This window comes from Brienomyrus brachyistius, chromosome 23 (genome assembly GCF_023856365.1).
Source record: "Brienomyrus brachyistius isolate T26 chromosome 23, BBRACH_0.4, whole genome shotgun sequence".
NCBI classification, from domain to species: domain Eukaryota; kingdom Metazoa; phylum Chordata; class Actinopteri; order Osteoglossiformes; family Mormyridae; genus Brienomyrus; species Brienomyrus brachyistius.
In genome coordinates, this window is record NC_064555.1 from 19633750 (window position 1) to 19647907 (window position 14158).

At 45.0% G+C, this 14158-nt stretch overlaps 1 protein-coding gene across 9 annotated transcripts in view; it reads left to right on the top strand.

Annotated features, from left to right (window-relative positions):
* Positions 1-14158, top strand: part of LOC125719088 (plectin-like) — a 130314-nt gene that overhangs the window by 36592 nt on the left and 79564 nt on the right. For 2 of the 9 annotated variants that reach the window (XM_048993575.1, XM_048993577.1), the window contains exon 1: positions 2585-2797. The exons of the other annotated variants lie outside the window; for them this stretch is intronic. In XM_048993575.1, the coding sequence (XP_048849532.1) occupies positions 2752-2797 (46 nt within the window). In that variant the 5' untranslated portion in view covers positions 2585-2751. Of the gene's footprint in view, positions 1-2584; positions 2798-14158 lie in introns of those variants that run through there. 9 annotated transcript variants of the gene reach the window in all.

The following is a 14158-nucleotide window of genomic DNA, read 5'->3' on the forward strand; positions in this document are numbered from 1 at the left end:
CAACATGCTGCATGGAAGCAGATGTGTGCATTTCTGCTTGTTTTCCTGGTTTCCTCTTTATGTGAGCTGATTCTTCTTTTCCCATTTATCCCCTCTCTTTAATGAAAACCGCTGATACCCTGGGTGCCAGATTTGTCAGGGACCGAATGAAAAATCTGCATTTGAAAACACAGTCAGAAAACAGCTGCCAAGTTCGACATACTTTTGCAGGAAGGGGATTTAACATCAAACATGGCTCTGCACAGGTCCAGAGAAATACAAAAACCTAGAAGCCAGGACAGCCATTAAGCAAAGCATCTCCTTAAACTCAACAGCTTTCTTATTTTAACTTAAACGTTAGTGTTCACAGTTCACCATGTTCCCTTTCTGTTTTTGATTTATTTATTATTTGTGTTATAGGTAAAAGATAACAGAAAAGAATAGTGTAAAGGTTTTTTTAAGTCTATTGTGTATTACATACTGTACAGTAAAACTATATTGGTCTATATTACTCTGTAGAATCATTAACTTGTAGTTCTGTTACATATATAAACTGCTGCAGTGTTGGGTTTTGTATGTGCATGTTTCTTCTGTAAAATGTGATGCAACTCTCTAATTGAGTTACGGATATCGATCTTGGAGGGCAGTAGCAGCATGGGTGAATATTTATTGTCTCATCGACCATGTAAATGTCAGCATGTCTTGATGCAAAGCCTAGTTCTTGCCAAAATGATCAGGGTGTGGAGAACACAAGTTTTCTGTCTGGTGATGTTACTGTGCCCCTGTAGGAACTTTCTGTGTTGAGGTTCTAGATGAAGGTTTATGCCCAGCAAAATAAAACTGCACTAAGATCATCCATCCATTAATTGGTTAGATGTAAACTCAGGGGTCACTCCTAGTTACAGCTGCTTATTAACTCAAGTAGACTGGTCTTCTTAGCAGCGAATCATGTGACTGAATATATACAGCATGCACACAGGTTAAGGGGTTCACTTACTGTGTGGCAAGGCTTTACAATGGCTAAAATGCATCGTATAAGAGTTTTAAATCAGGGTGTGATTGATGGTGCCTTACATGGTACTTCCAGCTTCTCAGTAACCCTCCTGGAATTTTCATTTACTACCGTTTCTAGAGGCTAGATGAACAAAAACACCCAGTCATTGGAAATTCTTTTGCCGAAAACACCTTGTTAATGAGGGAGTTCAGAGGAGAATGACCCAGAATAACATCTCAGTGCAACAGTGGTGTGCAAAAAGACTTCTCTGAATGCAGAGTTTGTTTGGGGTGTATGTCATTATGATATATTCTCAGCCTAACTGTAGTCTTTTGATTTAACTGGTTGTGTCGCTCTGTTCATTCGGACTCCATGTTCATGAATGGAAGGCCGCTGGTTCATATCCTCTGGGTGTCATGTGCCCTTAAACGAGGTCTGCTCCAGGGTTGCTGGATGCCTGATAAAAAATTCCTTTGTTCTTGTACCAATAGCAATAAAGTATCATCATCTGTCTTTGTTCTATTAAAAATATGCTTGGGTAGTGCTGGGCTGCACAAAGACATGACATGGCTGCCCACACCCCACCCCCCCACAAAATATAAATACCACTCTCCATATTGACACACTCTAGGGCTCCCCCTAATGTCTGGACCCCTGAAGGCATTCCCCTTTCTCCACTTTTATGGGCGACCTCGGCCTAGTGTCACTTGTCTCTGGGCTTTCCGGTTCATACCCAGTGCAAACTCACAGAATCTGCCATCTCACAGAATCTGCCATCTCACAGAGTCTGCCAGCTCACAGAGTCTGCCAACTCACAGATTCTGCCCGCTCAGAGTCTTTGGGCACTCTGGTGTCCTTCCGTAGTTGCCTCTAATGTGTCTGATGGGTGGGCCGCTGAGTGTTCCCCGCTGTGTCTAGAGACTCTCACTGTCGTTTTTGCCGCCTTACCATGCTTTAGGATGTAGGCATGGGACTATCAGGCACTCTTTATTCAGAGTACCTGAAATATCCCCTAGCCGTACGTATTTACATTTTACCACTTGGTGATCAAGGATTTAAAAATGACCAAAAGTATACATGTAAGAAACAGACAGGTCACGCACATAATAATAATAAAAATAATAATCATAATATTATTATTATTGTCAATAATAATAATTATTATTATTATAGTGATTGATATCTTTATTGTCCCCATGGGGAAATTATCTTTATGCCTCCCTCAACTTACTCTTTGCAGAGTAAGTTGTCACATATCATATCCTCACCCAATCCCTCCTTACTTCTAAGGAGTAAATAAGGAGTGAATATGGGTGTTGTGTTTTTGCTCCTTTTGCAGTTGAGGCGATTGTGCGGGTGAGCGCCTTCCTATCGCCCGCATCTGCACGCTGTTTCCCCACCCAGAGCTGGGCTGTCCCATCTGAGGCACAGCAGCAGGTGCCGTAAGGAGGAGACCCAGGGGGGGCTTGTGACTGGCTGGGGCTGGAGCTGGAGCCTGGGGGGGGGGCAGATGGGGGTGCTTGTTTTGTACTCTTTTTCATTCTGCATTCAAAGCAAAAGTGAGGCAGTGCGTGAGGGTGTGTGACAGAGAGAGAGGTGGGGGGGAGGGAGAGAGAGGGGTAGAGGAAGAGGAGATTCTCAAAGTCAGCAGCCAAGCAGCCGAGCAGCTGCCCCTAAAGAGCGGAGCAGCGAGAACAGAAGCCCGCTCCGCCGCATCGGGACAGCGGCGGCGCTGCAGCTCGTGTGCGGGACCTGCGGGAGGCAGGAGCTGCGTGAGCATGGACCCGGACAGGTCCATCCAGAACGAGATCTCCTCCCTCAAAGGTACGTCTGCTTCCCGTGTGCTGCATCAGGACAGCACGGCGTTTACTCAGTGCGAGCACGTTTGCCATACGTCTCTGTGGGACGGATATGGTTTGTAATATACGGCGGTGTCCCGGGGTGAGGCGGGCGGTGCTCCTATCGGTCACGGAGCTGTCCCAGGTGCTTGCTGTGCCGCCGTGTCACGGGGAGCAGGAGGCTGCAGCCTGCGGCAGCCGGGGCTCGTCTGCAGAGTGCTGCATTGCCGCGGCAACGCCAGCCCTGCCCAGGCCTCGCTCGCTCTCCTTACCGCTGGGAGATATCGCAACCACTTGGCTCAGGCTGTGTCAGAGTGCAGCGGCTTTCAGATGGGGGGGGGAGGGGGGTATCTGCCTGAGCCCCAGCCCCGCTCATCATTACCTAACGTGCTGCAGTGTTCCTGCGGCGGGGGGTGGGGGTGGGGGGGGGCGGTTGTTTAGGTCTGTCTCGGTATCTATCCTGTGTTTTTCCAGTTACCCTTGTCTCCCTGGAAATACACAGCGTGTTTCACAGAAAGCAGAACATGCAAAACAGGGCCAACTAATTGTTTTGCACATTTTTATTGACTGAAGTATGTTATTTTCTCAGTTTTTTTTTTTGCAGACATAAGGCTGTTAATGACACTTCAGATTCTGGTAGGCAAATATTTCTCATTCTATTCAAACCTGCAGTAAAAGTCTATCTCAGCAGGGGGAGAACAGATAGATAAGATGCCTATCTGAAGACCAGGAAAGTTCTGTGCCACTATCAACATCCATGACTGTACATGCTATAGTGCTGCAATCTTCAGTCCAAAAAGTGAAAATTCCAAAGTGTTCTGTTTACAAGATAAAAAAAAAATAAAATTGTGCATCTTCGGCACTTCAGAGTACATGGGCCCTCTCTCGCCATTCGGACCACGGAGCACTGCGCGTGTCTCTCACGAGGAGTGCAGTCAGCACTGCGGACATGAGCCTGTCAAACAGCAAACCGTAACAAATATCAAATAAGATAAAACTGAGAAACTTTGATTTGAGTTCTGTGCACGGAGCTGTCTGATGCAACCTTGGAGATGACAGATAATCTGCACGGTGGAAATGTCTGTCAGTGTACATGTGTAAATATTATTATGAAAATCAATATTTTGCCATCAAACGGTGTTTTCTTTCAGCACATTGTGTGCTTTCTTCATCAGAACCGATGGTCTGGCTGTTCCTTATGCCTGGTGAGGCGGAGAGGGGGTGGTATGGGGGTGGGGTGATTCTCCCCAGTTCCAGTAGCTGACTGCAAGCATGTGGACTGACTCTGAACATTGATCCAGCAAACAAAAGGTGGTGGATTGAGATACACATACAGAGGGTTGAGTTTCAGGATCTAGGGGTCATGGCTGGGTTCCAAGCTGAAAAATGGGATAGACTGGCCACTGCAGTGGAAGGAACTGCAAGATGAGGTATCCAAGTGCCTCCTCACGCTGGAATTGCTGTTTTTAATGATTTGATCATCAGGAATATATTTGTCTAACCTCCATTACATTCCAGGTTTGTTTCTGTTTTTGTCACCGTTAACAATGATGCATAGTTTTCTGCGCGTAAATCCTGTTTTGGGATGTGAAGGAGATGTGAATCACCTGAATGTCTGGGGCACTTAGATTTGGATTCCAGCAGCTGTTAAGCTGCCGTGCCAAGTCCTTCCTCATGTGCTGTTCCAGAGTGTCGCCTGTGGACTTTAGAATCACCATGCTGGACAGAGGCATGATTTATGGGATTCAGGACTCAAACCATTTCAGTGTAAATGAGCAGCCTGCGTCCTTCTCTAGAAAGGTTAATTAGCTGATCGATTCAGCAAAATTGGGGAATTGATTTGTTGCCCACATTTGTTGAAAAGGGTAGCATAAAGGGAATTGTGATATAAAACTTATGCATTTTTCCAGCAGAAAACCATTAATAATGGAAGCAAACACATTAGGGATTTTCATTAAATACAGATTAGAGACTTGGGTTGTCTGAGGATCAGTGGGGTAGGACTATAGCAGTGCCTTTCCTAGTTTGATGAACAATTTTCATTTTATTACTCTTCAGCCAAATTCTCTGCGTTTGCCGCCGGGTCGGACCACTGCAATGCAGCTGTAAAGGCTGAGTCCACGTGACAGCTTTGTGGTTCCACTGCTCCCTGCAAGAACGTGAAATACTCTGAAAGAGATCTTCCCCTTTGTGACATCATAGTCAGTTCCTGCTGAAAGGATGCAGTGACGGCAGAATTCTGTCCTGTTTCGTTTATTATGCTCCAGAGCCAGAGTTTGCAGCATTGAAACCTAAGTATATTAATCTCTGTCTTCCTCCTCGTCCCACACTGGGTGTGTCAACATGAGCTGTCAAATGGCAGAGCCTGAGTGAAAAGCTGGAGCTAGAACCAGAATACCTTATAAACCTATACTTATAAAGAGGCCTGTAAACTGCTACCTTAGGAACGACGTTTTGCAGCAGAATCTGTGTGTTTGTGGGTATATAAACAGAAATACATATATATTATGTAGTAATCATAACATGTGCCATGTTCTGCGTATTGTGTTATAACTTCACCAGACCTTTTTAATCGTAGATCACACAGGTTTCGAGTGTTTATGGAGGCTGCCGCTTATGTCCTGTTGCATGTCATGTCAGCCCAATGTAGCCCACAGAGGCAGAGTAGCTGGACCCATGCAGTCTTACATTACCCACAAACATTTTGGGGACACAATCTGACACATCGCAAAATAGAAGGAAGCTTTTCCAGTGACAGACCAATGCAGGCAACATGACACTGTACTTACAAAACATTTATTTTAGGGGGAAATCAAGGTGATTATATAGTGTGTTATAGTTGGGGTCACTCCCACAAGGCATTCTGGGTAACTGAGACCTAGATGCACACACAGGCCCTCATGACCTTCTGTTCCTTGGATATCTTAGCTTGGATTCCTTGCATAATTCGCAGCTCCTGTTTAGAGGAAGACCTGGTCATTAATCATGTCTCCTGGTCTTGCTGGTGGCTTTTTAAAAGGGAAGGTTTATAAGGGATGCGAGCGTTTACTGCTGCAGCCACAGAGCAGCAGGATAGTGCCACATTCCTGACCGCCTCTTATTCTGCCTTAAAAACAAGCCCGTCTGACCTATATTCTGAAAGATTAACGGGATTGTTATTCACCACCCTCTGTTTACTTTCGTTTTATTTTTTTTAATAAGGCTATCTTTGTGTATTGGCGTCACATAGAGTGCTCTGTGACAGCCTGCTACGTAGGTGTCCCCTGCAGACTTGTCAGCCAGGCGCCCGGTGCCACACCACCTGTGACGGTGCCGCTGAGGATCTGCACGCATTTTCAGAAATGCGGCATCTGAGGGAAAGTAGGTGATCGCAAAAGCGGGGTCAGAGCTGAGGTGAAGTTTAATGGAGAGCCTCCTTTGAAACAAAGTTGGTCGACTAATGTGAAAAAGGGGCAGTAAATTTCCCCGTGTAGTGAAGCTGGCTCCTGTGAAATTCCCCTGTGTGGGTCTCCATGGAAACACAGGCCACTGGAATTTAAGCAGGCAAGGACTGCCCGGGACCCATTTCTCCAGAAACTTTATTTTCATCTATTGCCAAGGCAGTTGGAATTTCGCAAACAGGAGACATTTTTATGGCTGTTTTGTTGAGAAATACTAACATCACAATCAAAAACATACCCGTTAAAGAAATTTTTGTTTGTGCTGTCAATGAAGAGCATAAAATGACAGGCCACTTCAGGCTTCATTCAGTGAGGAGGTACTCTGCAGGCTTCATTCAGTGGGATGGGATACGGCAGGCCACTGCAGACTTCATTCAGTGGGGTGGGGCACTGCAGGCCACTGCAGGCTTCATTCAGTGAGGAGGTACACTGCAGGCCACTGCAGGCTTTATTCAGTGGGGTGGGACACGACAGGCCACTGCAGGTTTCGCTCACTGATGCAGCCTTTCCTATTATGAATTTTGTGGAATCTCTCTGAGGTGATTCTTGAAAGGATTATTTGGCTTTATTGTGGTTTGGAGTCAGGCACTGCTGCACATCAGTGGTTAATGACACTCATATGGGTCATGCAGTCCCAGGTGTGCTGCACTCTGCTGAACACAGTCGTGCCTGTAAACCTTTTGGTAGGTGTGCAGGTCATTCGTACATGTCGGGTTATTCAGGTACCAGAGTGACCAGCAGTGATGTGGGTGGGGCTACGGCTGCATGCCAAGCATCTCTTTTTGGCATGTGGTGAAGAGGGATCTAATACCCCCTATAGGTGGCAGGGAGAAATGCAGACAGTCAGCTATTGGTTAATTGGAGAATGGTACTCTCTTCGGGAAATAACAGATGGAAATGTTACTTTTATTATACTTAATCAATACTGTCTGTCCTTCATAACTGAGGATGCCTGCCTTCTTGCTGGAGCAGATGTTTTGCTTGATCCAGTGCCTACTTTATGAAATTAATACCAGATGATCATTTATGTGTGCTTTTAGTTTGTGTTTATAAGAAGCATTTTTTTCTTCTCACAGACATGTGATGCACATGTTCATGGTGCAGAGATGCATATAATTAATAAAGTAACTGGATTTCTTTCTGAACCTGTGACAGCAATGTGCCCATGACCCTAACCGGGAGCAGCAGTTGGAAGAAATACATGTTGATAATGCTTTGCTATGATGATTAAATACCCTTCCTTTCGGTTGTTAAACCGAAAGTGTTTTTGAGTCCAGTGTAAGGCAGAATATAGAACATTTTCCCATAAAGCAAACTGATGAGAAACAGGAGTAGGAGGACAAGGCTAGAAGCATGCACACGCTGTCAGCCCCTTGATGGCTGCCACCCTCAGGGCAGGGCGGGTTTCCCTTAGAAACCTCGTGGCAGTGCTGCCGTCGGAGATGCAGTGTGTGGGTGTGGCTTAGCCCATGTGACTCCTGTCACCTCCATGCAATTTTAAACAAAATGACCTGTCTCTGTCAGGTGGATTTCAGCCAAGCGTCTGGTGTTTTGTGGGGAGAGTCTGTTTACAGAAATGACACGTTGCTCACAGGGGCCCAATCAAAAGCGAGATTTCCCACATTACAATATGATCCGTAATCAATGCTGATTCTGTTTACTGCTCGAGATGGAACTTTTGCTGTAACAATACATATAAGACATATAATAAATACTTTGTTTAATGTCCTAAAAGATAAGCAAACAGATACAGTTAGATGTCAGGTAATTTCAGCGCAGAATTGCATGTTATAAAATGGGCCTGACAGAAAGCTGGATATAAGACCTTCACCCTGATTGTCTGGAATACCCTGCACTTTCCTGATATCTGAATTGAAGGCTAGCTTGGTGGTTTTATGACACTAAAATTTCCATACTGGAATGGGTTGGTCTAATTAGTTTTTTCTTTGCCCAGTGTTCGATAAGCAGGGCTCACACAGCCATGCTTCAGAGGAGAGCCAGGCACCTTAAGGGTAACACAACAATGCCTTGCAATTGTCTTTAGCAAAAACCTGAACTTTTTGTGCCTCGGATGAAGCAAAGTCTTGGAAACTAACCAACCAAAGACGTCCTGGAAGATGTAAGAGGTAGATAAAGGGTTGGGCCATTTTATTAAAAGGTCTATTGAAGGAATTCGACACACAGCCTTTGTAAATCTGTGGTGATCATTATAGTGGTATAAAAGTAGGAGGAATCCATGTCAGACATCACTTCAGCTAAGGTTATATTAATCCCGCAATTTATATGTGGAATTTATCACCCACTATGTATAGAATCACACTGAATAATTTAAATCATTTTCATGTATTATGTAATTATCCCTGGTAGGCTGGAGCTGAATGCATGATCGTTAAGTCTGTATTGAGCTGGAGAAAAATGATATAGACTGCTTCACAGATTTCCCTGCAAGGTCTGTATTATGGCAGACTTGTATTATGATTCGCGTCACCTTTCTGTGAAGGTCCTTTGGTGGAGACCACCCCTCATGGATCTTATCACTGCATTGCTGCAAATTAGTCATAAGAAGACATTTAACTTGCCTTGGTGGCCTGTAGATCATAATGGTACCTCTTTTTATTCATTACACTGAAAAAACATCATTGCATAACCATAGAATGGATGCGAGTTGCACAAGAAAGTGCCGAGAAGAAGAAGGAATCCATTATTCCAAAGACTAAGAATGATTGGCCAAGTCAATGAAGGTGTCTCTTGGTTTAGTGGGAATGGACAAATGTGTGAGTCACTGAGCATGACGATCTATATACAAAGGCTGTTTCTGTAATTCTGTCCATTTCCTAACAATAGCTTTTTTATTCTGCTGCAAATCTGACTGTTTAAAATATTTTTTTTTTTTTTTTTTTTTTTTTTTTTTTTTTTTTTACCAAAGCACCACTACTGAATAGTTTGAGGTAAGCCTGCCTTGTAGAACATAGTAAAATCAGAGACAAATGTTTATTAGTCGAATGAGCCTGCTTACACACTCCCATAGTTTTAATTTAATTGTACATGTGTCTAGTAGTCAGGGCTGCTCTACTTTAACTTTGTAGGTGGCCCCGGGTGGCCGGGATCTCGCTCCTAAATGAAGTGCTTCCACATCTGCTACACTCCACGTTAAAAACCAGCATGTTGTATAGGAAAGAACAGGGGGATCCAGTCAGTTAATATTTAAATCCATCCATCCAAATTGTAATACAGAATCTGTAGGCTCAAACTGTAGATCCTACAGCAGCCAAGTGTGACACTGCTAATAGTAACAAAGACAAAACGCACGATGTGAGGCAAAACTTGTACATCAGGCAGAAGTCACACACAAGGAGAGGATAATCATGAACCAAATGTTCAGAAAGGTGCAGACATTCAGAACCTCGCAAAGAGACAGCAGCACGGGCTGATTACTCAGCAGGTAATAGGTTCACGAGTCGCAGGTGCACTGGCAGTGAGGTGAAGCAGTGCGTGTTCTGACGGGCCGTGAGTGATCAGGGCCTGGGCTCGGCGCCAGCATGTGGCCCAGGCGTAATCATGCATGTTTCATGAGGTCTCTGGGTGTTGTGGATTGGCAGCAGGTGAGAGTGTGATGCGACAGTGCTGTGCTGCTGCCAGCGGCTGGGCTGTGGTATTGGCAGCTCCTTCCTCATAAATGTGCCGCGCGCAGGAATGCCAGTTGTCTTGGCCTGACTCTCCATGAGATTCACCTTTAAGGCATGAAGCAATGTAGCATTTTACTGCGTACAAGCTTGACATACCACAGAACATTATACAGCCTTACTAGCTCCCACACTCACCAGACTGGGTTACCTTCATAGCTGGGGGCGGATAGCACCCCTCCCTGCTCTATATCACCTTTTCAGGGGGGCCAGGCTCTGCAAACTGCACATATGCAAATTCACATGGAAAGCAGTGTGTCTTTTGGTTTGGGTTGGGCTCTCTGACACGTCTCGGGTGACGGCGCAGAATCTACCACTATATTTCCCGTGAAGTGAGATGTTTGAATTGTAAACAGAATCAGCCAGCTATGGATGTTGAAGCTGGATTCTGTCCCAGCCTGCATGACATTGTCTGGGCGTTTTTGCTTTCTTAGTCAGCTGCCTGATGGAGACGCATTATATTCTTACACCAAGCCAACCAGCAGCACAATTAACTAGAAATTAGAATGCTTTTAATGCCGAGCATCTCTACAATGGCAGCTGTACAATAACGCTTTTGGTCAATTATTTTAGCAAAGCCTCCAGCAGGTGGTGGTGTTGCAAAGGCAACTGTAAACTACATTAACAATGGACTCTGTTTAGAAATGATCTAGAAATGATAAAAAAAAGACATCTGTTAATGCGATTAATGTGAGTCCAAACATTTTATTTTTTTAAGCATTTCCTGCTATTTTAATACTACGTGCTTTTAGCCACCCATTATTACTGCATGATTAACACTGCATTACTGGTGATTAAATTTTATTTCAGTTTTGGTAACATCTCTTTTCTTTAAGGGTTGTTGGTTATCAAAGGTTGATTCTATAAAGCTGATGTAATTGAAAAAGTCACTGGGGAGCAATAATACCACACAAACTCACACTGTCTCACTGTACTGTGTTTGTTTTAGGTAAGTCGCCATGCCTACCCCGTGGTTTCCTGGTGTCAGAGAGGTTGGCTGCAGCCTGTTCTGGTGAAAGAAGAGGAGCGTGAATGTGTGCCAGTACAGGAAACCCTTGGCTGGATGGGTTAGCAAGTGGTTTTCTCACATGACAGGGACCCGGGTCTGAAGCAAGGCTCTGAAGTCTGCTGAAGCTGTCTGTGAGTGTGCTGCTGGGTTACGGTAGGGGCGCTCTGCAGGTACAGCGGGAGATGCAGCAGGAGATGTAGCAGGAGATGCAACAGGAGATATAGCAGGAGATGCAGCAGGAGATGTAGCAGGAGATGCAGCAGGAGATGTAGCAGGAGATGTAGCAGGAGATGCAGCAGGAGGTACAGCAGGAGATACAGCAGGAGATGTAGCAGGAGATGTAGCAGGAGATGCAGCAGGAGATGCAGCAGGAGATGCAGCAGGAGATGCAGCAGGAGATGTGCCGCTGCACATCTCAAACCCTGCTCCAAAAATACACCTCCTCACTTTACATCACTGTTACTGACCTTTTCCTGTTTTGCTGACTGATCTTTTATGTTTATACTTTTTATATTTTAAATTGTACTACGAAGATGAGAGAGAAACAACATTTCGATTCCCTTGTATGTTATGGACATATAGTGAATTGACCAAAGAAGGCTATTTGATTTGATTTGCGAGGGCGGCATGGTGGTGCAGTGGTTAGCACTCTTGCCTCACACCTTTTGGACCCGGGTTCCAAGTCCCCGCCTGGGTCGCATGTGTGTGGAGTTTGCATGTTCTCCCCATGTCATCGTGGGGTTTCCTCCGGGTACTCCGGGTACTCCGGTTTCCCCCCACAGTCCAAAAACATGCTGAGGCTAATTGGAGTTGCTAAATTGCCCGTAGGTGTGCATGCGTGAGTGAATGGTGTGTGAGTGTGCCCTGCGATAGGCTGGCCCCCCATCCTGGGTTGTTCCCTGCCTCGTGCCCATTACCTTCCGGGATAGGCTCCGGACCCCCCGCGACCCAGTAGGATAAGCGGTTTGGAAAGTGAATGGATGGATTTGATTGGATACAGAAGGCAGTAGGGTTCTGAGGTCTGCTGAAGCTGCCTGTGTATGTGCTGCTTTCTCCGCACTGTGATATGCTGCCTCGGACACCTAGCTTATGCTCTAGGATGCGGCCCATTTATTTCCAATGCTCCCTAATCCCATGTCTTTATAGAATGAAAGGTAGGCCTCCTGGCTTGGCTTCTGCGTAATTGTTTTTAAATGTTTTTTTTTCTTAACCAACTTAAAGTTTATTCTTTTGTTTAAACGCTTATGCAATCCCCTCGTAAAGTGCGTTTCACTGACAGACGCGCATGCACATGAAATCCGTGGTGGGGCTGGAATGCAGTATTTTTATTACGCGGCCTCTCACTGTGACACCTGAGTGCTGTGGTGGGCGGAGCTGGGTGGCGGAGGTGAGGCAGAGCCTGCAGCGTACAGTCCCATGCCGATGCATTTCAATTTTAAAGGCTCTTTAAAATTTAACAGCGCTATACAAGAAGCAGCATTTTTGTTAAATCTTTAATGATTTCTCCAACACGTTTTGTGCTGTTGTTGCGTTTTTATGATGCATTCAAGTTTTTTTATTCCAGAATGGGCAGTGCCACATGTTAACAAGCTGTTCCCAACTCTCAATCCACAGCAAACCACACTCATCCAAATTTTCCAGTGTCTTTTGGACAGGAATGGGTTGTGGGAAGATACTGATAAAATGGCTCGGGCATGGGATAGCTCAGTTATTATGTCTGAGGGAACTTTTTCTGAGTTTAATAGCATCCTGCTGCCTTGATTCTTGAGGGGTTCACACATTGAAGAATCGACCTGAGCCCTTTTTCATCCTTACGCTGGGTGGAAGGTCACAGGTATTTACATTTCACTAATCAGCAGTGTCAGTCCACAGAAGACAAGGCATTGAGGGGTGTCTCTCCTACACCAGTCTCATTTTTAAAGCTAGTCACTTTATTTTGGTCGAATTCAGCGCCTTTGACACCTTTACAGCAGTTGTTAGCTCTAAGACATCCAGGTCATTCAAAGTAGCTTTTGTTTGTAGTCCACAATATTTTCTTGAATCATACTCACCCACAGCATAACAGCATCCCACCCAGAGAATGAAATTAAGGGTACTTACCTCCTGCCTCTGCCTCTGTGTGAATGATGGCCTTTTCCTTGATTGTGTGAGCTATATAACATGAATGCAAAAGGAGGAATGATTTCCCTCAGAGATAACATAAATTATGTCTAGATACCGTTTTAAAGACAAGGGAACACAGGAAAGGCATGTTTGTGTACCTGAGATTATACCTGAGATCGAAACAGGATAAGCGGCTACAGAAATTAGATGGATGGATGGATGGATGGATGGATGGATGGATGGTTTGTGCAGTTAGTTGCCAAAAGTGGAAAAAGTGAAGCAGCTTTAACAGTGTGCTGGGAGTATTGGGACACCAGCTGGCAGGTTCCTGACACCTTGGCATAGATGAGTGTCAGGAACTGTTTGAGGGACATGACACTTGGGATCTATGAGAAATGCCGTCGTGGTTATGGTACACGTCACCTTCATGTTTAACAGACCATTCTGCGACATGCAACAGATGGTCGCTCACCAAATGGAACAGGAAACCTCTCTCCTTAGAATGCGATCATATTGAATGGCATTTACTTTTCCATCTAGCCATCTCAAACGTTCTAAACTATGGCAGGAAGATCCACTCCACACAGAGGCACCAGAAGCCGTCACTCTGAGGTCCAGGCCCTTTAGCATGTAGGCTTACTTTGTCACTTTGCTGTTTGCTTGTCCTGGGCTGAGTGGAGGATGAGTCATCTGACCATGACTTTTTTCCACTGCTCTGTAGACCACTGGCTGTTCTTTCCGCCCCATTACTCTCAAAAGTGCCTGTAATGTAATGAGAGATTTATGCACAGAAACCGAAGCGTAGTATCCATCTCTGTGGAGCCCTCAATACATTATGCATGATAAAATTGTCTCTTTAGGCCTTTTTAGATCTTGTCTCCTCCAAAACCATTTGCACTGTGTTTTGGTCAGATGACCAGGTCATGTGATCCGACACTATCATTCTCCTTTGTAATTGGCTTGGCATGTCCAAACTTTTGACAGGTGCTGTATATGCCAGCTTCACCTTAGCCATTGTTCCGTGTGAACAGTCATAGTTGCTGAAGTTACTGATAAACATGCCTGAAACAAAATGATGGCCAGCTGGGCCGTTCCAACTATTTTACATATGA